The 26,725-nt window shown below is 39.4% G+C and overlaps 2 protein-coding genes and 3 non-coding genes across 5 annotated transcripts; 2 read left to right on the plus strand and 3 right to left on the minus strand.

Annotated features, from left to right (window-relative positions):
• Positions 1-480: 480 nt before the first annotated feature.
• zgc:152891 (uncharacterized protein LOC767741 homolog) lies at positions 481-10,419 on the minus strand. The gene is made up of 14 exons (XM_059351930.1): positions 10,261-10,419; positions 8,081-8,300; positions 7,908-7,989; positions 7,029-7,118; positions 6,808-6,923; positions 5,893-6,065; positions 5,665-5,808; positions 4,236-4,439; positions 4,028-4,114; positions 3,098-3,267; positions 2,567-2,682; positions 2,351-2,451; positions 1,948-2,118; positions 481-1,034 (listed from the first exon to the last, which is right to left on the minus strand). Exons 1-14 carry the CDS (start codon positions 10,417-10,419, stop codon positions 855-857), a joined length of 2,013 nt encoding a protein of 670 aa, XP_059207913.1. The 3' UTR covers positions 481-854.
• A 2,861-nt stretch (positions 10,420-13,280) lies between these two features.
• Positions 13,281-13,353, plus strand: trnav-uac (transfer RNA valine (anticodon UAC)). Its single transcript has one exon. It is a non-coding gene; the product is annotated as a tRNA-Val (tRNA).
• Positions 13,354-14,318: 965 nt separating this feature from the next.
• trnaa-cgc (transfer RNA alanine (anticodon CGC)) lies at positions 14,319-14,390 on the minus strand. The gene has a single exon. It is a non-coding gene; the product is annotated as a tRNA-Ala (tRNA).
• Positions 14,391-15,398: 1,008 nt separating this feature from the next.
• LOC131986694 (NACHT, LRR and PYD domains-containing protein 12-like) lies at positions 15,399-24,003 on the minus strand. The gene is made up of 10 exons (XM_059351775.1): positions 23,855-24,003; positions 23,377-23,479; positions 18,787-20,576; positions 18,532-18,705; positions 18,090-18,263; positions 17,699-17,872; positions 17,278-17,451; positions 16,434-16,607; positions 16,292-16,338; positions 15,399-16,136 (listed from the first exon to the last, which is right to left on the minus strand). Exons 1-10 carry the CDS (start codon positions 23,920-23,922, stop codon positions 15,556-15,558), a joined length of 3,459 nt encoding a protein of 1,152 aa, XP_059207758.1. The 5' UTR covers positions 23,923-24,003; the 3' UTR covers positions 15,399-15,555.
• Positions 24,004-26,582: 2,579 nt separating this feature from the next.
• On the plus strand, positions 26,583-26,664 carry trnas-uga (transfer RNA serine (anticodon UGA)). Its single transcript has one exon. It is a non-coding gene; the product is annotated as a tRNA-Ser (tRNA).
• The last annotated feature ends 61 nt before the right edge of the window (positions 26,665-26,725 follow it).

Consider the following 26,725-nt stretch of genomic DNA (forward strand, 5'->3'; position numbering starts at 1 on the left):
CAGGGGGTAAAAAGTGGCAAATTTTTAAAATAAACTCACTCGTGTGTGTCAATGGAAGAAAGAAAAGGAGGAAGGAAGGAAACAAGGAGGGAAGGGAGGAAACAAGGAAACAGGAATGGAAGGAAGGAAACAGAAGGAAGGGAGGAAACAGCAAAGAGAAGGAAGGAAACAAGGGAGGGAGCAAGCAAGGATACAAGGAGGGAACGAAGGAAGGAAACAAGCAAGAGGAAAGGAAGGAGACAAGGAGTGAACGATGGAAGGAAACAAGGAGGGAAGGGAGGAAGGAATCAAGGAGGGAAGATAGGAAACAGGGAGGGAAACAAGGAAACGTGAGGAAACAAGGAGGGAAACAAGGAAACATGGAGGGAAACAAGGAAACGTGAGGAAACAAGGAAACATGTGAGGAAACAAGGAGGGAAACAAGGAAACATGTAAGGAAGGAAACAAGGAGTGTGTGTGAATGATGATAATAATAATAATGATAATAATAATAATGATAATAATCAGCGAAGAATAAAATCAAGTTTTTATTGTTAAAAAACAAAAAACAAACTTTCATGAAGAACGAACATGAAACAACTTCCTGTAGAATCAGTGAATTCACTAACAGCTTATTTTATTAACCGTTAAACTGAGTTATTATTGACGAGATAAACTAGTTTAACAGCCGGAGTTAACAGCAGGTTGTTATTATGTGACTAGATAAACTAGTTTAGGTGCTGTTGTGGGTGCAGTGCTGGTGTCGACCACCAGGAGGCGCCGTGTCTCAGCTGTTAACACCTGTTAACACCTGTTAACAGGTGTTAACAGGTGTTAACAGGTGTTAACAGGTGTTAACGCCTGAGACACGGCGTTTAGATGGCGACGCTGTTCTCGATGCGTCCCGGCTGCAGGTACGGGTACGACACCTCCAGCTTCCTGTTACGATCCGTGATGTCATCAGAAATGGCCTGGAGCTCCTTCTGCACCTCCTCCAGCAGCCTGCGGGGGGCGCCCTCCCCAAACAGCTCCTCCTTGTAGTGACACAGAGGAACCTGCAGGGGGCGACACAGAGTCACAGGTTCACCTTTAACCTTTAACCTTTAACCTTTAACTGACTAACATGATAACATGGAGCAGGTAAGTTTATATTCATAACATAAAGAGAGAGAGAAGGAGGGAAGGAGAGAAGGAAACAAGGAGGGAAGGAAGGAAGGAAACAAGGAAGGAGGGAAGTAAGGAAGGAATGAAGGAGAGAAGGAAGGGAATAAGGAAGGAAATAAGGGGAGAATGAAGGAAGTGAAGCAAGGAAGGAAGGAAACAATTAGGGAAGGAAGGAAAGAAAGACGGAAGGAAGGAGGCAAGGAAACAAGAAAGGATGGAAGTAAGAGAGAAGGAAGGAAACAAGAAAACAAAGAGGGAAGGAAAGAAGAGAAGGAAGAAAGGAAGCAAGAAAACAAGGAGGGGTGGAAAGAAGAGAAGGAAGGAAGGAAGCAAGAAGACAAGGAAACAATGAAGGAAGGAAATAAGAAAATAAGGAGAGAAAGAAGGAAGTGAAGGAAGGAAGGAAGGAGGCAAGGAAACAAGAAAGGATGGAAGTAAGAGAGAAGGAAGTAAACAAGGAGAGAAAGAAGGAAGGAAGCAAGAAAACAAGGAAACAAGGAGGGAAGGAAGAGAAGGAAGCAATGACACAATGAGGGAAAAAGGTAAGGAAACAATGAAGGAAGGAAGGATGAGAAGGAAGGAAGGGAAGAAAACAAGGAAGGAAGGAAACAATTAACGGACAGAAGCAAGGAATAAAAAGATGCATTTAAAAATAACATTTGGTTAATATTCTCTGTTTGTGTCACTTTTTAACGTCCTTTGGAAACACTTTCCGTTATCATGCAGCAAGTTTCTGTTTTGTATGTTTTCTTTATTTGTGTTCAAACATTTGTGTTCGTTTTGGTGTTTTGGTGTTTTTCTCACAAAGTCTTTGGCGGGCATCGACAGCAGGGCGAGCACCATCAGGACGCGGCAGCTGGAGTTGGCGTCCGGCAGGAAGGACGTGATGTCATCGTCCGTCAGCGAACCTTTGACCTGCGGGGGAGGACGCAGCATGGCGGCCGGACAGTTCGGGATCCAGAGAGCGAAATCCAGCTGAAAGACATCAAAACAGACCGAAGATCCACCAAACGTATCAAAGTTTAACTCTGATTTTTGATCATCACGTCGAGTTCGTGACAAAAAAAACAAAACGAAAATTTGTTGGTGAAATAAACCCAGAAGCCAGAAAACAGTCGATCATTTCTCACTGGACTGATTTTAAAATAAAATCCTCAGAGAGAATCAGGACATTCTGGTGTGGAGTTTATAAACTCCCGTCACAGACCTGAGAGAAGTTGACGGCGGCGTGCAGCGCCGAGCAGGAGAAGATGATCATGGTGACGAACTTCGACACTTCTGCTTTGGTCTCGAGAGACGAAGGGAAACCTGAAGACAACAACAACAACAACAACAACAAGAGTCACCTTCTGGTGGTCCTCAGGGGACAGATCATGGACACAAACAAACAAACAAACAAACAAACAAACAAACAAACAAAGACCTGAGTCCTGGTGGAAGCCGTGTGTGTTGAAGTCTTGGATCCAGAGCTGCAGCTCAGAGTCCTGCTGCACCGCCTCGTCCCCGCGGTAGAACAGGTCCACCCAGCCGCCCACGAACCTGCAGCACAACACACACACCTGAGTCTGATGACTGCTGCTACACCACGAATACATCAGTCTAATGAAAGAGATTTATCTGTGATTCAAGGAGAATAAACAGATCTAAAGGAGCTGAAATAACTCCAACATGATGCTGGATTGATGCTCTGTCAGGTCTGAAGAACACGAGAAGGTTTTCTGGATGGAGTCTGGTTGGATCAGAGCTCTCTAACCTGACATTCACATTTAGTCATTTAGCAGACGCTTTTATCCAAAGCGACTTACAGGAAGAGTAAAAACAAACACTCAAGGTTTAGTGCAATAAGAGCTATTAGTGCATCAACAAGTGCTAGTGACAATTCTTTGAGGAGTAGAATTATCGTGTGGTGCTAGAGAACCTGATGGAGATCTACTGAAAGCTCTTGTTTGTTTACTTGTGCAGAGCGTCCCAGACTCGGCGAGCGTCCTGGCCGTAGTAGCTCTGCTGCAGCCGGTCCACGCCGCGGTCCGCCAGGTCGTCAGGGACACACAGAGACCTGTAACGGAGCCTCTGGGACGCCCGGGACACGAGGACCGGTAACGACTCCAGACCAGAACCAGTCGCCTGCAGGACCACACCAAGAACTACAGGTTACTGGAGGGAGGGAGGGAGGGAGGGAGGGAGGAAGCAAGGAGGGAAGGAATAAAGGAAACAAGGAGGGAAGGGAGGATGCAAGGGAGGAAAGCAGGAAGAAGAGAAGAAAGAGAAGGAAGGAAACAAGAAGGGAAGGAAACAAGGAGATAGATAGATTACTTTATTCATCCCCGAAGGGAAATTCGGTAGGAGGCAAGGAAGGAAGGAAGGAAGGACACAAGGGCCAGTGGCTCAGTTGGTAGAGTGGTTGCCAACCGATCGAAGGGTTGGTGGTTCGACTCCTGACCGTCGGCGCCTACATGTCGAAGTATCCTTGAGCAAGATACTGAAACCCAAATTGCTCCCGATGCTGCGTTCATCGGTGTGTGCATGAATTCCCAATGGTGGCAGGTGGCAGCGTTTAGGGTAGCCTCTGCCACCAGGATGAATGTGTGAACGGGTGAATGAGTCAGTCTGTAGTTTAAAGAGCTTTGAGTGGTCGCAAAGCTCTTTACACTACAGCTATATAAGTGCAGGTCCATTAACCATTACCATCCAAGGAGGGAAGAAAAAGAAGGAAGTAAGAAGGAAGGACGGAAACAAGGAAGAGAAGGAAGCAAGGAAGGACGGAAACAAGGAAGAGAAGGCAGCAAGGGAACAAGGAGAGAAGGAAGAAATTAAGGAAACAAGAAGGAAGGGAAAAAACAAGGAGGGAAGAGAAGGAATGAAGGAAGCGTCTCAGCTGAGGAACCTTGTCGAAGACGCCGCCGGCGGCGAGCAGCGAGGACCGAGCCTTGAAGTTGATCTGCAGGGACGTCCTGACGTGAGGCATCAGCAGCTGTCGGCCAATCAGAGGAGAGTTTAGAGACACAACAACAGAAACAAAACAACGTAAATTAACAACGTGTGACTCAGGATCGGGGCCTCGGGCCCCTAGGGGCCTAGGGGCTTCGGGGTACCTGGTGCAGCGGGTGCGGCTCCGGCAGCTGGCGCAGCGTCGCCACGCAGCTCAGCTCCGACAGCATGTGGGTCTTCAGGTAGTGGGACACCAGCTGGTGGACCTGGAAGTCGGCGCAGTGGACCCAGATCTTCGCCAGCAGCCAATCAGAGCCCGGGTCAGAGGGCAGGAAGACCGGGTTCAGAGGGCCGGGGGTCTGCTGCAGCTGGAGACAGACGATACTCAAACATTTACATGTTTTTGATTCTTAACGCACCATGCCTCGACAATACGGGAACAGACAAACTGACAAACTGGCAGGTGGCTTGTCCCTGCCTGATCCGTACCAGGAACCCGTTCTGTTCTACTTCACATCACCAGGTTTTTATTACTCGACAAAAACCTCTTTTACACATTGTTTTTGATTATTACTGTACCAAATTCAGGAACTTTTGCCATTTCACAATTGCCTTGGCTTGTCCCTGCCTGATCGGTACCAGAAACCCGATCTGTTCTACTTCCTGCTGAAGCAACTATCGTTGGTTTTAATAGTTCCTATTGTTTGAAAAACATGTTTTTGTCAAGAATGTCTAAAACATGCAGATAATAAAAGAACTCTAGCAGTTAAAATAACATTTTAAGTTATCGTTGGTTCATTAATAATAATAATAATAATAATGATAAAGGACCCAAAAAGGCGTTTACTTTTTTGGAAAAAAAAGTATAATAATAATAGACGGACCAATTACAATAGGGTCCTTGCACCTCGGTGCTCGGTCCCTAATTATAATAATCTTTACTAAAATAACAGGTACTTCACAATGAATGCATCTGTAATGATAATATAGAAATCACCCCAAAAAAGACACTATATTGATATATGTCCGACTACTTAGGATCTGAGTTGGAAATTATATAAATACAAAATGAACATATCTTTTTGATCAAATAATCATCTGGTGATATTCGCAATAACTTTAAAGGATTCTTTGAAAATTTAGATTTTGACACCAAGATTGACCTTGTGAGTGGCTTGGAAGATATATTGGTTCTCATTGACTTTATATGGCATTTTTTGGGCATTTTAAAATATTTTTTTTTATTTATTACAGTTTTTTGGCATATTTTATGATTTCTTTATTTTTAGGTATGTTTTTTGCATTTTGAAGATATTTTTGGTGGTTTTTGTGCATTTTTGGGTGAATTTTTAATATTTTGGGGGGGGGGGGTTACGCGTGTTTTTGGCATTTTTAAGATATTTTTGGGTATTTTTATACATATTTTTTGGTATTTTTTATGTATTTTTTTTATTATACTATTTTGTATTTTTACGTATGATATAAAAAATGTATTTTCTATGTGTTTTTTTGTTTGTATTTTTTAACGTATTATTAGTGGCTCCCATCAAAACTTGAATCTTGAGAGCTCTCTGTTGTGCACCTGCAGCTCACCTGGATGGCGACGGGGACCAGCTGACCCTGCTGGTTCAGGTGCAGCAGGCACAGCGGGGCGCACAGGTACGTCTGCTTCCCGTTGACCACGTTGGCCGGGACGCCGTCCAGGACCTCGTAGTCCAGCAGGTAGACGGTCCCGCTCTGTGACATCACAGAAACACAGCAGCTGGATTAAAGTTCACAGCTGGAGAACAGCCGGAGGTCAGAGGACGCCGTGAAACACACCTGCAGCTCCTGCTCCAGGGACGAGCCTCCGGACAGGAAGGGGCGGAGCATGTCGGAGGTGACGGCCAGGTTGGGAGGCAGGAGGCGGATCTGACGCAGCAGCAGCGGGTTGGAGCCGTTCAGAGTCTGGAAGCCGAAGAACCAATCCTCCGTCCAGTGAGCCTGGACGAACCCTGACGGACAGGAAAAGGGTTTCTCCAGTTAGCAGCTACAGGAACTCATTTTCAGAGATAACACCATGAGGAAAAGTTGACAAACGTGTTTGTTGAGCCTAAATCAACAAGCATACACCAGTCCTTCCCTGAGTCTCCGTCTGGAGTTAGTGGCGCCCTCTAGTGGCCGTAGTGATAAAGTGAGTATAAAGCACAAAGAGTCAGTTAGGGAGGGAGGGTCAAATAAACCAGGACTTTCACCAGGAGACGAGGAAAACATGTAATACCAAACAGACATAAAATTACAAAAAAGACACAAAAGACACTAAAGAAACAAAAAAGACACTAAAAAAACACAAAAGACACAAAACTACCAAAAAAATGTCTGAAGAAACAAATAAAGACACAAAAAGACATTTAAGAAACAAAACAAGACACTAAAGGAACAAAAAAGTGACTTAAGAAACAAAAAAGACACAAAATTACCAAAAAAAACCACTAAAGTAAAAAAAAAATAATTAAGAAACAAAAAATGATTATAAAGACACAAAAAGATTTTTTTTTAAAAACAACAACATACATTTACCAAAAAAAGGCACCAAAAAATATGTCAAAATTACTAAAAATACTAAGAACAGAATTTATCACAAAAGACCAATAAAACTTTTGATTCAAACATCTCGTTTCTACTGAACTATGTCTCTTCCAGGTCCTTTGGAGTCGACCAGTTGGACATTTAGTCTGAATGTGTTTTGTTTCTTACTGGCGATGTCGCTCTGCAGCCCGCTGTTGGTGAAAACCGTCTCCAGCTCCGTGAGACTTGTCCAGGACTCGGCTCGGCCGGCGAAGCCCTTCAGGTAGCTCAGGTCAGCGGTCGGACTGAAGACCAAACAACCAACCAAACAAACAAACAAACAAACAAAGATCTCCTGAGTCTGACTCTGTCTGTTGATCAGTCCGGTCGGAGGTTACCGTGTGACTCACCTGTTGTGGGGGTATCGGAGGTTCGGCCCGAGTTCAGACAGAGAGTTCAGGTCGACACACTGCGGGGCGCCGTCAACAAACTTACACCATCTGCAGTGATGACACGAGAGTTTGTTGTCATCTTTCTTGATTTTTGTTTGTTATCTTTATAATAAACTCAAAGACCAGCTGGTATGGATCACATTATCAGGTCTTTATGACTCAACAAAGCCTCTTTTACACATTGTTTTTGATTATTACTGCAGCAAGCCAGGAGCTTTTGCCTTTTCACAATTGCCTCGACAATACTGGAACCAATCGGGCAGCTGGCTTGTCCCTGCCGGATCCGTACCAGAAACCTGATCTGTTCTACTTCCTGCTGAAGCAGTCATCATTGGTTTTAATAGTTCTTATTAATTAAACAACATGTTGTTTTCTTGTCAAGGATGTCTAAAATATGCAGCTGCAAAAAAATACAATTTCCATCATTAAAGAAACTGATGTTTTCCCCCTGTTTTGGTAAAGACGATTTTAATGTTAAATACCTTTTTTTAATTTTTGCAGAAAAAAATAGGAAACACAAAATTACCAAATAAAGACACTGAAATACCCAAAACATTATGTAAAATGACCAAAATAAGACAGTAAATTAGCAACAAAGACAGGAAATTACAAAAAAAATATGTTAAATGACCAAAGAAAAGCCACGAAATTTCCAACAAAGACACTAAAATGCCAAAAAAAAATAAATCACCAAAATAAAACACTAAATTACCAACAAAGACACAAAAATACCAAAAACAGACACTAAAATACCCAAAGATGATGTAAAAGGACCAAAAAACCCACAATATTACCACTAAAGGCATGAAAACTGTTGAGAAGGAGAAATAAAAGCACCTGATGAGTTTCTGTTGGTGCTGCAGCTGTTTGACTCTCTGCTGCTTCAGCTTCTCTTCGGTCTCGTCCTGCAGCAAACACACTGCAGAGGACAAACAATATTAATCATCAACAATAATCTTTGGAATAATCAAAGTAAAACACCAACTAGAACGTCTAACGTCTAAACTCACGCTTTCCGCTGCGCAGCTCCACGGCGCCCCCGTCAGGCTGCAGCCAGCGGTCACACAGGAAGTCCTGGACTCCAGGATCCGGCCCGCCCGCCGGGCCCCGGACCGCCACGCGGCTGCAGTGCCAGTCCTGGTTGTCGACCCCGAGCCGAGCCTCCAGACGGAGCCGGACCAGGAGCAGGCGTCCCAGAGGCCCGACGGCCCGAACCCCAACGGGACACGACTGTCAGGACGGGACGCAGAGATCAGACTTTAACGATCTGTTCTACTTCCTGCTGAAGCAGTTATCATTGGTTTTAATAGTTCTTATTAATAAAAAAATATTTTGTTTTTACAAAAAAAATGATGTATAATGACCAAAAAAACGAAATTACCAACAAAGATACAAAATTACCAACAAAGACACTAAATTACCCAAAAAATATGTAAAATGACCAAAAAAAGACACTAAATTACCAACAAAGAAAATAAATTACAAACAAAGACAGTAAATTACAAAAAAATATGTAAAATGACCAAAAAGAGACACTAAATTATCAACAAAGACACAAAATTACCCAAAAATGATGTAAAATGACCAAAAAAAAGACACTAAATGACCAAATAAAGAGACTATAATACCAAAAAAAATGAAAAATGTTCAAAAAAAGAGAGCATCTTAAAACTCCTTCAACTGTTCAACAATCCATTAAAAAAAATCCACAATAAATTCTATCCATTGATTTACAGCTCTGATGAACCAGACTCCATCAGAAAACCATCGTTTTAACAGCAGAGTTCTTGTTTTTTAAGATACCTGATGAAGCATCAGTTCAGACTGTTTCACCATCAGCATCATGTTGAGTTATTCCAGAATCATTTTATTCACATTAAATCACAAAAGAAAACAAGAAACCCGATCTGTTCTACTTCCTGCTGAAGCAGTTATCATTGGTTTTAATAAATAATAAATAATAATAAAAAAAAATGTATTACCAAAAAGACAGTAAATTACCAACAAAGACAGTAAATTACCAAGAAAAGACAGTAAATTACCAACAAATACACTAAATTACTAAGAAAAGACACTAAATTACCAAGAAAAGACAGTAAATTACCAACAAAGACACTAAATTACTAAGAAAAGACACTAAATTACCAAAAAAATACACTAAATTACCAACAATAACACTAAATTACCAAGAAAAGACACTAAATTACCAACAAAGACACTAAATTACCAACAATAACACTAAATTACCAAGAAAAGACACTAAATTACCAACAAAGACACTAAATTACTAAGAAAAGACACTAAATCACCAAAAAAATACACTAAATTACCAACAAAGACACTAAATTACCAAGAAAAGACACTAAATTACCAAAAAAGACACTAAATTACTAAGAAAAGACACTAAATTACCAACAAAGACACTAAATTACTAAGAAAATACACTAAATTACCAACAAAATACACTAAATTACCAACAAAGACACTAAATTACCAAGAAAAGACACTAAATTACAAAAAAATACACTAAATTACCAACAAAGACACTAGATTACCAAGAAAAGTCACTAAATGACCAAATATGGAGACTAAAATTCCAAAAAATATGAAAATGGCCAAAAAAAGAGAGCATCTTAAAACTCCTTCAACTGTTCAACAATCCATAAAAAAACTCCCCAATAAATTCTATCTATTGATTTATGTCTGTGATCAACCAGACTCCATCAGAAAACCATCGTTCTAACATCAGATGTTCTTGTGTTCTTGACCTGATAAAGAACCAGTCAGACTAGATGTTCTCGTGTTCTTCAGACCTGATAAAGAACCAGTCAGACTAGATGTTCTCGTGTTCTTGACCTGATAAAGAACCAGTCAGACTAGATGTTCTCGTGTTCTTGACCTGATAAAGAACCAGTCAGACTAGATGTTCTCGTGTTCTTCAGACCTGATAAAGAACCAGTCAGACTAGATGTTCTCGTGTTCTTGACCTGATAAAGAACCAGTCAGACTAGATGTTCTCGTGTTCTTGACCTGATAAAGAACCAGTCAGACTAGATGTTCTCGTGTTCTTCAGACCTGATAAAGAACCAGTCAGACTAGATGTTCTTGTGTTCTTCAGACCTGATAAAGAACCAGTCAGACTAGATGTTCTCGTGTTCTTCAGACCTGATAAAGAACCAGTCAGACTCACCGATCCCGGCAGCAGCTGGCGCTCGCCCTCGTTCACGCTGATGGGCGGAGTCTCCCCCTGAGAGCCAATCAGATTGAGCCACAGGCGGCTGGAGCTTCCACAGGTGAGACCAGGTGAGGTGTGGACCGCCACCTCGAACTCCTGACAGGAAGTGGTCATGTCGCTCAGAGCCGGATCCGTTCCTGACGGTTCAATAAAACATGTTACGGTTGGTTTTCATAGTGATACATATCTAATGTAGTCTCTTTGTTTGGTCATTTAGTCTCTTTATTTGGTCATTCGGTCTCTTTATTTGGTCATTTTGTGGGTTTTTTGGTCATTTTACATCATCTTTTTGTAATTTAGTGTCTTTGTTGGTAATTTACTGTCTTTTTTAATTCATTTTACATACTTTTTTGGTATTTTAGTGTCTTTATTTGGTATTTTTGTGTCTTTGTTGGTAATTTAGTGTTATTTTTTGGTGATTTTACTTTTTTTTTGTATTTTAACGTCTTTATTTGGTAATTTTGTGGGGATCAGGCAGCATCGATACGGATCAGGCAGTGTCGATACGGATCAGGCAGCGTCGATACGGATCAGGCAGCGTGGGATGGTCGCCACCTGACTCTGATTTGGACACACTTTGTGGTTTCAGACAGGAACATGTTTGTTAGTTTGTATCTTTATATTTGGTGTGAGTAGTAAAGCTGATATGTTGCTGCTGATAACGGCTCGTTGTGTCTCTGGATGATATTTGACTTGTAAATGAGCGGCAGGTCGTGTTGCCGTGGGCGTCCAGCTGCACACAGACACACTACACTACACCCTTTCATCATAAAGGTCACTGAGCAGGGAACTTCCTGTTCTCACTTCAACTGTCAGAGAGCAGACGGAAATAAATAAACATAAACACAGGTATAGATATCAGAAGCAGCTTTTTGTCTGTTTCAGTCACTTTGGAGACAGAAAAACTGTCTTTTAACTCCTACAAACCTCTAAAAAATAATGTGAATTATACTTTAAATGTTGATTAAATGAATAAAGGTTTCTCTAAAGGAGAACAAAACACTGCAGATATTTTATAAAACTAAAAATAACTCTATAAATGAAAGATATTCCAATAAATTAACCAAAAATAATATTAGAAATAAATAAATAAATAAAATAAAAATAAAATAATTAAATCAATGAATTTGTTTTAATTCCTTTGTATTAAATAATCTTTTTATTAATTGCTCAGATTTTTTTTATTTCCAAACATGTATTTTAAAATTATTATTATTTTATTTTTGTATGATTTTGTTATTTTTACATGTATATTTTTCCTCTATATTTTCACATCTATTTATTTCCCCAAAGTTATTTATTTCAAAATAAATAAATTAGATTTAAAAACAAAATATACTAAATAAATAAATAAATGCATTTTTCATCAATAAAAATTCATTCATTTATTACAGGAAAAAATGAAAGAATACATATAGGGAAATTAATTCAAAGATAAACATTTTAATTTTAATTTAATCACATTTTATTTTATTTATTTGTGATTTTTGCAGCTTCTTTTCCTCCATACAGGTGAAATATTTACCTGGATTACTGATCGTCGTGTTTACACCAAAATGTTGCAGTGAATAAAAATTGTATAATTGAATTAAATTAATAAAATGTTTTTAAGAAGCCTGAAATCAAAAATGTGCCTGGAAAGGCTTCACAGTAATGTAGAAAATACAGAAATAAATTAATTATTTACATTTAACAGCTGCAACATTAAAGCAATAAGCATCAATGCAGCAATAAGGAGGTAAATATGAGTAATAATCTGTAAGAGAAGGTGAGCGTACCTGCAGAGCGACTCTCCTCCGAGCTGCTGAGGACTGAACAGCTGCAGGTAAATCTGGATATAAGCCCCGCCCACCACGTCACCTGACACCTGACACCTGACACGCCTCCCTACAGGTAAACAGTGTCATCTCTCTCTCTCTCTCTCTCTCTTTCCTCTCAAAAAAATAATTCAAAAGGCTTTATTGACATTAATGTTTCAAAACAATATTGCTAAAGCACAACTTTACTACAAAATAACAGTAGTATATATATATATATATATATATATATATATATATATAAAGAATAAAGTAAGATAAAATAAAATAAAATAAGATAAGATAAAAAGATATATATAATAATAAAGATAATTAAAAAAGTAAAAAAGTAAAAGTCAATAATAACAATGGAAAGTAATATTTTCTTTTATGAGTCTATATATATATATATATATATATATATATACTCATAAAAGAAAATATTACTTTCCATATATTCTTTCTGTCTATATATATATATATATATATATATATATATATATATATATATATATATATATATATATATAGACTCATAAATAGAATACAAATAAATAATAACAATACATAAATAAATAAATAAATAAAAGAGATTAGAGACTAAGATGCATGAGCAGAAAAATCTCTAAAAATGGTTCAGAAAAAAGCCAAATTAAAAAGACATATTTGAGAATATCAGGCCGTCCATTGGACGGTTTGAATATGTGAGCAGCCAATCACGTTCTCTGAACAGTTAAATTGTCTGTAGTTTGTCAACTGGTGGATCTGTTGGGATTAAAACTGCTGCTGGATTTAAAGTCATTTATATGTGAGTAAACTTTAAATATTGTGTTTTTATTGTAAACATAGCGTGAGGAAGTGTTGTTGTTTAATGTGTGTCATGTGACTTGATGCTAGCATGTGGCTCACAGTGCTAGGAGTAAGTTAATATATTAATGTTCTCATTGTATCTTTAATATCTAGGTATTTAAATGTTTTTATTTATTAGTGAACATGTGTAGGCCTACTACAAACAAAAATAATGTTGTCTTTATTACAGAAACCAAGTACAAACCTGTCTCTGTCCGGCGACTAAATTAATAAATACACGTTGATACAAAGATTTGTACGTTTTCAATTATTTCCCACAATTACCTAGTAAGTGTTTATATAGAAAAGTATAGAGGGGAAATGGCAGTCGGTTCCATAGTGTAGCGGTTATCACGTCTGCTTTACACGCAGAAGGTCCTGGGTTCGAGCCCCAGTGGAACCAGTGACTAACTTATTTATTTTATAATAATTATTTCGGAAAAATCGACTCTACTTTAAAACATATTTATCAAGACAGGGAAAATACTACAATCCGATGTATTTCTTACGAAACAAAAAATGTTACAGAACTCGAGATTGACACAGACAGATCAGCTAAAATTCCGTTTCCGGTTTAGACATTTAACCTTTCAAAAAAAAAAAAAAGCAGGCGACATGAAAACGGGTACAAACTGGATCTTTAAATGGCGTTTGTTGCTTTTGTCAAAAACATGACAGTATTTTGAGTAAGAAATGAGATACATTACTGCAGTAAAAGTACTAATACCACGCTGTGAAATCACTCCACTACAAGTAAAAGTCCTGCATGCAAAACTTACTTAAGTAAAAGTACAGAAGCATCAAAATGTACCTAAAAGTATAAAAATTCAAAGTACTCGTTATGCATATTGTTTGATATATTCTAAATATATTATTAGATTATTATTGTTGATGCATTCGATGCGTTATCATTTTAAATTGATCATGTAAATCTCGACCTGAAAAGTAACTGAAGCTGTCAGATAAATGTAGTGGAGTAAAAGTAAAAAGTTAAATGGAAATACTCAAAAGTACGAGTAGAAAATTGTACTTAAGTACAGTACTTGAGTAAATGTACTTAGTTACATTCCACCACTGGTATTATGATGATGATGGTTAATGGTATGATGGTTATTGTATATATTCTTCCTATTTTTTATAGTTCCTATTCTCTAAGTTGTTAGTACTTTTATATCTATTCTGGTTTATATTGCTTGTTTTTATTATTTTATTGATACTTCTTTCGGCTGCTGCTGTAACACTGAAAGGACCTCTGTTGTGGGACTGATAAAGAAATATATTATCGTTAATTTGGGTGTTAATTTATACACTCTATGCGTTTAACTCGTCATATGATTCGTAGCGCTCCGGGAAACCAACAGTAAAAAGTGGAGATGCCGGGGATTGAACCCGGGGCCTCATACATGCGAAGCATGCGCTCTACCACTGAGCTACATCCCCACACAGTGCACGAGTGGGTCCACGGATAGCTCTTTATGTGTGTTTTTTTTTGTCAACGTTGTATTTCGACTTTATTCTAATTATTTCGACTTTATTCCTTACATCTCGTCTTTATTCTCATCATTTCGACTTTATTCTCATTACTTCGACTTTTTTCTCGAACTGCATAAGGAAAAAAAAATCCTTATCATTATTTTTCCTCCTACCTGGCCCCAATCCTCTTCCGTAAACTACAAAAACAATAGAGTTTGGAGTGAGAAAGTAAAATTATATCAGATTTTACAGCATCATAATCAGAATAATTAAACACTTCAGCAAACGTTTGGTCAGGAAATTTCTTTTATGTTTAAATATGAGCATATTTTCTATGTATAACACTGTATTTTGGGGCAATTTCACTTTAATCTTTTACATTTAAGACAAAAATAAACAAAATAGCACAATTTATACTTTTAGATATGGATACTTTCTATATTATCTATCTATTTTTATACCCTTGTGCCTTGTATATACTTATAGCATTATACTGTATATATTCTCATTTATTGGTCATATTTCAACATTTGAACTACAAGAATCTTTTTAACATTTCACATGTTTTCTCTAATGTGCAATATCTGTGAAATACAAAACTCTCAGGAAAATAAACCCTTTGTGTAATTTAACAGTAAATCTCCAATAGCAGCAAGAATTTAATGAAAATAATATGTATATTATGTATGTATGTTGAATGCACTTATTGTAAGTCGCTTTGGACAAAAGCGTCTGCTAAATGACATGTAATGTAATGTAATGTAATGTATATGTATTAATTTTAATGGAGCTGCTGTGATGAATGAATTTCCCCACTGCGGCATGAATGAAATCTGATCTTAAAACAAAATTATTACTTTTTTCAAAAGGCTTCAATAAACAATCAACAACACACAACTTATTCTCGCTCGGCAGACATGCCATTTATTTAATTCTTACATAGTTTCTCCAAAATGAATATGGCACAACAAGAAAAAGTTTTGAGTTAATATCTTTGATCACATTCTGACGTAAAAAGTGTTATTAATGCTTCCGTATTGTGTTTTTTTTCTTCACCCTAATAGATAGTGTTTGATGTGCATGATATGTAAAGAACAAAACAGAGCTATATATGTAATACAACAATGGCCTCTCAGTGGCTGTTTGAGGCCTCAGAAGGCGACTTTTCATCTTCCAGCTGCAACAGACGGACTGACGAACCAAAGGATCCGAACCTAAATCTGAACCCGGGGTAGAGCGGTTCAGTGAAGGTGCAGTAGAAGGTGTGGAGGTGGATCAGTGAGTCCAAGGAGACTCTGTAGAAGGTCAGGGTGCCTGCAGGAGTGTCCACATACACCGCCACTCTGTTGGAGACCGGCGACGGCTCGCCGCTCACCGCCGTCCTTCTGTCATCGTGCCAAACAAAGTAGTTCTCGTCAGAGCAGTACAGACTCCAGGACTGATCGTTCTCTCCGATCTTGCAGTCGACGCTGCGCCCTTTCCGTTTTATTCCTCTGTACGTCACACCCACGTTCACCGCTCCTCTCCTCTCCACCTCCCAGTAACAGCGACCAGTCAGACCATTCCTACACAGCAGCTGGAACCAGCGGTCGAACCGCTCTGGACGGTCTTCACACTTGTGCTCCGTGGCCACAACTGTCACACTTCTGTGGTCTTTGGACACTTCAAGCTTCCTGTGAGCTGTGTTTGTGTCCAGCGTCACATCACAGGCGTCTGAAGAGCACAACACAACAGGATTTAATTTAAAGTGTCCTTCCCCAGTTCTCACATGGATTCTTACTTTGCAAAACATCAAAGAATCACAACTCAGTCCTCACCCAGTTTCTTACGTAACTATAATAAATGGCTGATTTTGTGGAAAAACTTACACTTCCTTGGACCTGGTTTCAACCTCTGGACTCCACCATGGTCCATCCTGTGAGGGAACGTAAGAAAAGTCAACATTATGTTGATGTATCTTTATGGTGATGTCATTTTGCGTCGCTGCCAATCGGCGCATGCCAGGCCTACCTGAGAGTCTCCAGTCTCCAGTGTGGATCCCGCAATCCAGCAGACAGCAGGGCCACGCCGGAGTCTCCTGGATGATTGTAGCTCAGGTCCAGCTCTCTCAGGTGGGAGGGGTTGGAGCTCAGAGCTGAGGCCAGAGAAGCACAGCCTTCCTCTGAGATCATACATCCTGACAGCCTGCCAACACACACAAAGGGAAAGACTCAGTCACGCCAGAAAGTGCTGCGGATAAATTAATCCACATGTCTTCTAGAAGTATGTGATTCAAGACACTTGGTAATATCAGCCCCTTTCCCACATGTCTAGACAGAAATGTGTTCATGTGAATGTAACAAAACCAGAAAAGAACCAATATCCAAGGGGAAGAACGGTCATTCACACAATGACTCCAACAAAACGATCTAACCGGAGAGATGATGAGATTAAGAGACTTCTGGCGGTGAGGATTGACAAATTCGAGGAACAACAAGAGACTCTGTTGTTTCGTCTTTTTTTTCCTCTGAAATTTCTACCAGACCAAATTACTAACCAGCTACACGACCACGATTTACACATAATACTTTTCGGCATTTTCAGACAAATTCAAAGACAGCAAGAGAACTCTGTTGTTTCGTCTTTTTTTCCCTCTGAAATGTTAAAGTTCATTGAAAAGACGCACTGTTTTCAGACTGTTCGGGGACTTTGTAAGAGGAAGAGGAACTATCCACTGGGGGGCTACACCAAGAACTAGATTCCTTCGATGGCTTTTTGTGTGTTTGCATTCGCACAACTAAGAACACTGAAGTTATGTGAGGCCAGAGTGTTTACGTTCAATGAAGATAAAGTACTCTGTTTGACGAGTCCTGACCTGAGAGTTTCCAGTCTACAGTTTGGACTCTCCAGTCCACTGGACAGCATTGTCACTCCTGAATCCTGCAGGTCGTTGTTACTCAGGTCTAGGTCTCTCAGAGTCGAGGAATGGGAGCTGAGCGTGGCTGAGAACTCTGGACAGCTTTTCTCTGTAAGACTGGTTTGATTCAACCTGATTTAAAAAAAAGAAACCAGCAGGTAAATGCAAGGTTTAGGGCAAGATCATAATTCACACTTGGAATAACTGGAAAGTCCCCTTTATAAACATGGTCTGAAATAGTTTTTGAATATCTGTGCTAGCCATGAATTGTCGACTACAAGCACCTTTTTTAGGCTCAAACATGAAGGATAGTAGACCCTTAAAAAAAGTGATGCAACCTGTGACTAACACAACCCATATGAATAAAAATTTATCCAACCTGAGAGTTTCCAGGTGACAGTGCGGACTCTTCAGTCCGGCAAAGAGAAGCTTCACTCCTGAGTCCTGCAGGTTATTGCAACTCAGGTCCAGTTTTCTCAGCCTAGACAACTGAGAGCTGAGAACTGAGGCAAGAGCTTCACAGCTTCCCTCTGACAGATTGCAGATGCTGAGCCTGGATCAATAGAGGTGAAAACAACTAATTTCTTATGTTTGGAAAGGACAGGCAGAGATCTATGCATTGCAGGTCCAAAATTCAGTTCAATTTCTAGTCAGAAACTGGAGAACACCTTGAGATAAATGATCCTTTGCACAATTTAGTTGCAAGAAACCAGCATGGACTTTGTAAAAACTAAAACACTGCAAAACAGTAGAGATAAACTTAAAATTACCTTAGAGTTTCGAGTTTACAGTGCAGACTTTTCAGTCCAGGATAGAGCAGAATCAGTCCTGAATCCTGCAGGTTATTGTTACTCAGGTCCAGTTCTTTCAGAGCAGAGGTGTCAGAACTGAGAACAGAAGCAAACCCCTGGCAGCAGTCTTCTGTGAGGTTGGTTTCATGTAATCTGTTAAAATGAGAAGAAGAAATCCAATCCAGACGCTCTAATAGCGCCCCCAACAAGCTGCAATATTGCCATTTTCTTTTATGCACTCCGATAAATGTCTGGAGAATCAGGTCTGAACATTATTCAGAGTTTCCTTTTTTACACGTCTTACACATATGTAGTTATTTGGTTGCTTGTTAAACAGTGCAAATTTGGAGGCTAAATTTCACCAAAGCCTTTAGTCCTTTCTTCTAGAGAATCCAAATGAGCATGAATGGTTTAATCTCACCTTAGAGCTTCAAGCCTACAGTGTGGACTCTCCAGTCCAGCACACAACTTCTTCACTCCTGAATCCTGCAGGTCGTTGTTACCCAGGTCCAGGTCTCTCAGACTAGAGGACCGGCAGCTGAGAACTGCGGACAGAGCTTCACAGCTTTTCTCTGATAGCTTACAGACACTCAGCCTGGACAAATGAAAACAGTAATCAGTGACTGATATATGTATTCAGATGATAATGAATCAGTCTAGCTATTTGTGCACTTACAGAGCTTTGTTGGAGGCTTTGACCACTGGCAGCAGCCTCAGAAGAGCCTCCTCTGAAGCAGAGTATTTCTTCAGGTCAAACACACCCAGATCTGTTTCTGATGACAGTAAGATGAAGACCAGAGCTGACCACTGAGCATGAGACAGTTTATCTGTGGAGAGACTTCCTGATCTCAGGGACTGTTGGAGGTCTTCCTCTAGAGAACGATCATTCAGTTCATTCAGACAGTGGAACAGGTTGATGCTTCTCTGTGGACAGGGATTCTCCCTGATTTTCTTCTTGATATACTGGACTGTTTCCTGATTGGAAGGAGAACAACTTGCCATGAGCAGACCACGCAGGAGTTCCTGATTGGTCTGCAAGGAAAGGCCAATAAAAAAGCGGAGGAACAAGTCCAGGTGTCCATTTGGACTCTGTATGGCCTTGTCTACTGCACTCTGGTAGAAGTGCTTTACTGCACATTTCTCTGTTGCTGGTGCAGACCTCTGGCAAGTTGACTGCCCCTCTGCCATCAGATTGACTCCAGAGTTGATGAAGGTCAGATGGACATGAAGAGCAGCCAGAAACTCCTGAACACTCAGATGGATGAAGCAGAACACCCTGTCCTGGTACAGTCCTCTCTCCTCTTTAAAGACCTGTGTGAACACTCCTGAGTACACTGAGGCTGCTGTGATATCGATGCCACACTCTGTCAGGTCTGAGTCATAGAAGATCAGGTTTCCTTTTTGCAACTGATCAAAAGCCAGTTTTCCCAGAGACTCAATCATCTTCCTGCTCTCTGGACTCCAGTGTGGATCCGTCTCAGCTCCTCCATCATACTTGATGTTCTTCACTTTGGACTGAACCACCAGGAAGTGAATGTACATTTCAGTCAGGGTCTTGGGCAGCTCTCCTCCCTCTCTGGTTTTCAACAGATCCAGAACTGTAACAGAGATCCAGCAGAAGACTGGGATGTGGCACATGATGTGGAGGCTTCGTGTTGTCTTGATGTGGGAGATGATCCTGCCGGCCTGCTCCTCATCTCTGAATCTCTTCCTGAAGTAGTCCTCCTTCTGTGGGTCAGTGAACCCTCGTACCTCTGTTACCATGTCAACACAGCCAGGAGGGATCTGATTGGCTGCTGCAGGTCGTGTGGTTATCCAGAGGCGAGCAGAGGGAAGCAGTTTCCCCCTGATGAGGTTTGTCAGCAGCACATCCACTGAGGTGGACTCTGTGACATCAGTCAGGATCTCAGTGTTGTGGAAGTCCAGAGGAAGTCGACACTCATCCAGACCGTCAAAGATCAACACAACGTGGAACTTTTCAAACCTGCAGATTCCTGCTGCTTTGGTTTCAGGAAAGAAGAGATGAACAAGTTCCACCAAGCTGAACTTTTTCTCTTTCAGCACATTCAGCTCTCTGAAGGTGAATGGGAATATGAACATTATGTCCTGGTTGGTTTTGTCTTCAGCCCAGTCCAGAGTGAACTTCTGTGTTAAGACTGTTTTCCCAATGCCAGCCACTCCCTTTGTCAGCACTGTTCTGATTGGTTCATCTCTTCCAGGTGGGGCTTTAAAGATGTCTCTTTGTCTGATTCTTGTTTCTGGTCTGTCTGGTTTCCTGGATGCCGTTTCAATCTGTCTGACCTCATGTTCATTATTGACCTCTGCAGTCCCTCCTTCTGTGATGTAGAGCTCTGTGTAGATCTGATTCAGAAGGGTTGGGTTTCCTGCTCTAGCGATACCCTCAAACACACACTGGAACTTCTCCTGTAGATTAGATTTCAGTTTGCGCTGGCAAAAGGAAGGAGTCTCTGAAAGGACATAAAGCAGAAAACACTGAGTGGAAATGACAGGTAATGCAAAAGACTAAAGTCCCACCAGTGGAGAGATGTCAAGATCGAAAAGGAGCTGATCGTAGGGCATCTTGCTTAGATGTCATATTCAGATTCTTTCATGGCAGACCATTCTTTTTCTTTCTTTGAATTCTTTCAAAATGTACCACTATTAAATGTCATATTCCAACCATACAATAACTTTTATGCCACTTTTAATGATCATATCTTGACTTATACATGGTACACTACTCCTGTTAAGTGTCAGATGACGATTCTATCGTGGCGTATTTTGTTAACTGTCACTCTGGTGGTAGATCGGTATACCGCTCTTGTTTTAATGTTCCATGGCAACTCCTTTATGCTATGCCACTCATAAGCATCATAAGCCAGCTCATTTATCGTATGACATTCTTTTAAGTGTCATTTGCCAATTATTTTATGGTATGCCACTCTTGTTTTAGCATCCATTGCCAATTAATCTATGGTATCCCACTTGTTGTAGTTCCACATGTGAATTCTTTTAGTCCTCCATCATCTCCTTTATGGTATGTCGCTTTGTTTTAGTGTTCCTTGCCAATTCTATCATGGTAAGCCCCTCTTGATAAGTGTTACATATTGATTCTTTGATGGTATGTGTGGAAGGAAAAAATGTATGTCTATCTGTAGCACTATGCAGTGATGTTTAACCAACACATATAATCAATCACACAGCTATAGCCAGCTAGTGGAAGAGAACACTATACCCTTGGTGTTTTAAAGAAGCTCTGTAAGGACCCGGTTGAGGACTGAGTATTGATTCATGATGTTTTTTAAAAGCTGTCGATGTTTTGCCATGTAAGAATCCATGTTAGGACTGAGTGATGATCCTTTCTAAAAAAGCACAGGCCGGCCCCACTGTAAATAATGATGTCTCCCGGTGTAGGGTTCAAAAGTCCAAGGGGAGAGTCAAACAAAGAGTGATATGACAAAAATAAAACTGGTATCTAGACAACTGAATGGCCATAATAGGAAGAAAAAATAACACCATTGTTTGCGTTTGGTCCGTATGAGTTGTCCTTTTTTGGAAAGGTGGGCACAAGTGGCCCACCAATGAGGAATTGTGTAGGAAGAGTTTTTATGGTATAAAACGTTTAACCCAGGAGGAATTCTTCAGTCTACTTCGGTACAGACTAGGTTAGTTGTCTTCTGTGCTAGAATAAACTCTACTGCATCAAACTCTGTCTTGTTTAGTGCCAGGTTGATTATTTGACGACATGTGACTCTTGTTTAATAGTCATATGGCATTTCTTTCTATGATATGCCACTCTTGTTTTGGTGTGAACAACAAAGTATGTTTAAACAAATAAGTTATATTTCAGCATGTCATGTGTTAAAAGTGTTGCTATGCATATCAGTTAGTACATGTAAACTTCTCCCATCTTTTCTCTTTATATCATGTTAGATCTGTTAAAGTCTTCTTACTGCTCTGCAGACGATCAGCCAGCTCCTCCTGCTTCATTCTCCTCAGGAAGTTCAGTGTGATCTTCAGGAACGCCTCCATGCTGCTGCTCCTCTGCTCCTCATCCTCACCACTAAACACCTCCTCATCCTCCCTCCGTCTGGGTAAGCCATTTGGGTAATCTGGCCTCAGGACCCTGTGGAACTCCTTCAACTCGGCCTTTACGAAACTGACAATGTTCTCCTCAAGCAGCTGGAACAAAACACACTAATTAATCATCAATGACACATAAAAGCTTTACATGGACTGACACCTGATCTAAAAACAATCCATCATGGAGCCGAATGTTTTGTGTTTCATGTTTACGCACCAGAAATATGGAGTCCAGGTGTGGATGCTGAGTAGACTGACCAGCGAGAACCTCGGATGTTTCCTGATCAATTCTGTGCAAAAAAACACAACACGGTTATAAGGACTCAATAAAAAATGGGCCGCAATTTGTTTTGTGGTGGAACACCACTATTGCCAACACGAATCAACTAATGTGAAATAGTAATGTGTCAGATGTTGGTGCTGTTTAACCTTTAAACCAGTTGACGAATCTTTTGGTTTGTTTACAAAAATAAAAAAATAAATATCACTCATCTCGAGTACATACGTCAAACTTCACCGAAACTAGCCGACTGATTATAATTTTCTCTAGATTCTTTCACACCCTGACCACTGTGTGAATAAAATCCATTGTATAGAGTTCTATGAAAAAATTACCCTACTTCTCTCTTGATTTCTGACCTCAGTGAATATTCTCATAATGACGTTATGGTCTCAGCCATTAGTTTAAAGTCTTCTTCAACACAACATGATGTCCTCTGAGTAAATAATGGTTCACTTAGAGTCAAACAGAGCAGAAAGCAGGGAGGGGTTCGGGCGGGGCTACAGCTGATCCGGGTACAGGTAAGTCGCTGCTACCATCCAGTCAAACAGGACTGACTACATTCAGGATGTGGAGATTGTTTGCTAGGTGAGTCATACATTGATTAAAATCATATCATGTACAGTAGTTTGTTTGTTTTTCTTAGCAGATATTTCAGTCTTGACACATGTTGGTGTTCAAGATTTGCACACTAACTTTGTGTCTTTTTTATCATAATTTGTGTCTTTTTTTTCTCCATATTTTTTTGTCTTTTTTGTCAAATTGTTGTGTCTTTTTTGTCATAGTTTTAGTCTTTATTGTCATAATTTGTGTCTATTTTTGTCATAATTTTAGGAGAACTTTTGACGGACATAAAGATGCAACTAAAGTTGATGTGGATTATTACTGATTCAAACAACACACTGACCTTTTATCAGCAGACGAGTGTTCACCTTTGAAATTAAGAGGCTGTCCAATCGACCGGTCACTCTTCATGGACACACAGTCAGGAACAGGAGAGTCCAGTCTGATAGAAAACAGAATGAAAACAAGACAAACAAGACAAACAGCTGATGTGATGTCAGTATTCTGATATTTTACTTCAGTAAGTGTTTTTGTCTTTTTTTGTCATAATTTTGTGTCTTGTTTGTCATAATTTTGTCTTTATTGTCATAATTTTGTCTTTTTTGTCATAATTTTTGTCTTTATTGTCATATTTTTCATGTCTTTTTTTCATAATTTTGTCTTTTTGTCATAATTTTGTGTCTTTTTTTGTCATAATTTTCTCTTTTTTGTCATAATTTTGTGTCTTTTTGTCATACTTTGTGTACTTTTGACGGACATAAAGATGCAACAATCTATAGTAGATGTGGATTATTATTGATTCAAACAACACACTGACCTTTTATCAACAGAAGGATGTTCACCTTTGAAATTAAGAGGCTGTCCAATCGACCGGTCACTCTTCATGGACACACAGTCAGGAACAGGAGAGTCCAGTCTGATAGAAAACAGAATGAAAACAACACAAATAAGACAAACAACCGATCTGATATCAGTATTCTGATATTTCACTTCAGAATGTTTTATATTTATCTGGATCAGCTGGTTGGTTCTCACTCACACATCTTTCTGTCCATCTTTGTACTCAGTAAGTTTTTCTGTTGAGCTGTCTCTCTTCATGGACACCAACACAGGTCCAGGTCCAGGTTCAGGGTCAGGTTCAGGTCCAGGTCCAGGTCCAGGTCCAGGTCCGTCCTGCTGTAACCTTTTAAACAGAGAAGAAGAACACTGGGTATATATATATATATATATGTATATATGTATATATATATATATATATATATATACAGGTGAGTCTCCTAAAGGGGCCGTGGCTATGGTGAAGCCCAGGTGATGCAGGTACAGTAACTGACTGATCAGTGAGTCTTCTCGTTTACCTGCCCGCCACACCTGTAACAAACAGTCTATAAAAGTCTATATAATTAAACACATTATGTAATGTTGTCTGAGCTGATATCTAGACATTTTCCATGGTTTTATTAATAATTATTTTGATTATTATCAATAAAACCAATTCTTAAATTAAACTCTTAGCAGATATTTTTGTTGTTAAAATTATATTTGTTAAAAAAAAAGAACCTTTAATTGTACCAGACATTAAAATGAACAAGAAATTGTCTAATATTTTTTTCCATGACTGTATGTTATTGAGACTGGGTTTATTCATGTTTTACTGTTATTTTCTTTAAGTTTTGGAGCATTAAATAACAGAATAAATCCAGAGAACGTACCTGTCCATCCTGCTGCTGCCACGCTGAGAAAGGAAGTGAAAGTATGAGACAGAAAGACAGAAATATGATCCTTGGCTCCGTCTGTGTGTCCGTGAGATGAAGGCGGGTCTAAACCCGTCCAACTGGTTTCACTCTGGCTTACAGCTCTTACTATGTTTAGATTTTCAGATAGGGCTGAAAAAAAGGTAGTTAAAAGGTCAAAAGTGACTTTTAAATTAAAATAAAAATGTCCTGTTACTGTTCACAGGATAAACATTTTAAAGTTATTTTATTAGTTATTTCTTTTAAATAAATATGTACAATAGAATAAATATAATATGGACTATATATATTTTATTACGAGTATAATTTAGACTGATGACCGTAAGCCGATGTTCATTATTATGGACAGAAGCTGCAAAAATAAAATGTTAACTAAATTGATAATTTTTTTATTTTGCTTCTTTTTTTTTTAATGATTTATCATCTATTTATTAACTTCCCTGTTTATTTTTTCCCCTGTTAAAGTCTTTTAACATTTATTCATTTAACTTGACATAATTTTGTGTCTTTTTTGTCATGTTTTTTTCTGATTTCTTTTCATACCTTGTTTTTTTTCCATTTCTTTATAAGAAATAGGAAAGCAGATTAATTGCAGAATTAATACCTAGGTTAAAAAAAAAGATGAAAAAAAGAAGCAAGGTAAACCATGACTATAAGTAAATGTTTTTCGACTAAGCATGAAAAAACATTTTTTAAAAACCGTCCGGGGGAAGCAAATAATATTTTGAGAAAAAAAGTTGCAAATTTATGAGATTAAAAGTGGCAAATCTGTGAGAAAAAAATCGCAGATCGACGAGAATAAAGTGGCAAATATACAAGAAAAAAGTCATATTTGGGGCGTCCCGGTTGCTCACACTGGTAGAGTGCTTACCATGAAGTCCGTGTGCTTGCTGCAGCGGTTCGAATCCGGCCTGAGGTCCTTTGGTGCATGTCTTCCCCTCTGTCTCCCCCTTTCTGTCTGTCACTTTCTAATAAAGCAGTAAAATGCCAAAAAAATCATCTTTAAAAAAAAAAAAAAAAAGTCTAAAAGTCATATTTGCGAGATTAAAGTGGCAAACCTATGAGAAAAAATTGCAGATCTACGAGATCAAAAGTGGCAAATATATGAGAAAAAAAGTTGCAGATTTATGAGATAAAAAATTGCAGATTTACGAGGTAAAAAGTTGCAGATTTACGAGATTAAAAGTGACAAATCTACAAGAAAAAAATTGCAGATTTATGAGAAAAATAGTCTTGTTTTTTGTTTTTCAAAGAACTACATCACCACATTTCATTTGTTTCTACCTACGGGTTTCTCCCGCTTCAATTTTTTTTCCGTCGTATATTAATTTACCTATCGAGTCATTTATGTATTTGTTATTGTCGTTCAGCCTCCGGCCACCAGAGGCAGCACCGAGCTGACAGCAGCATCACGTCACCGTCTGTAGCGGGAAAACACAAAAACAAACAAACCATCCGCCATTTAACATGTAGTTTAATGTGATTTCATGTAACGTTTTCGTGTTTCTGTCGCTTCACAGCCTCCTGACGTCCATGTGAACCACCTGAACGGTTATTAGACGGTAACCTGAAGTCCAACCGGCTGTAAATATCAACGTTTGTCCGGTAATCAGCATCTAACGTCTGAAGCGGCGAATCACTGAGTGTTAACAGCGGCTGGACCGGGACAGCAGCAGCGGGCTGGTGGTTGTTAGTGTTTGAAGCTTTTAACGGGTAAAAACTTCACGGAAAAACGGTTTTAAACGTATGCATAGTGAGGAATAAGTCGGACAGTTTCCCGGTATTGTGACGTAAGCTGCGATGGCCGAGTGGTTAAGGCGTTGGACTTGAAATCCAATGGGGTCTCCCCGCGCAGGTTCGAACCCTGCTCGCAGCGGATTACTTATTTCTTTTTTTAATGTGATTAACTTATGTTTTGTGACTGACACACACACACA

The sequence above is a fragment of the Centropristis striata genome, chromosome 15, assembly GCF_030273125.1.
Source record: "Centropristis striata isolate RG_2023a ecotype Rhode Island chromosome 15, C.striata_1.0, whole genome shotgun sequence".
NCBI classification, from domain to species: Eukaryota; Metazoa; Chordata; class Actinopteri; order Perciformes; family Serranidae; genus Centropristis; species Centropristis striata.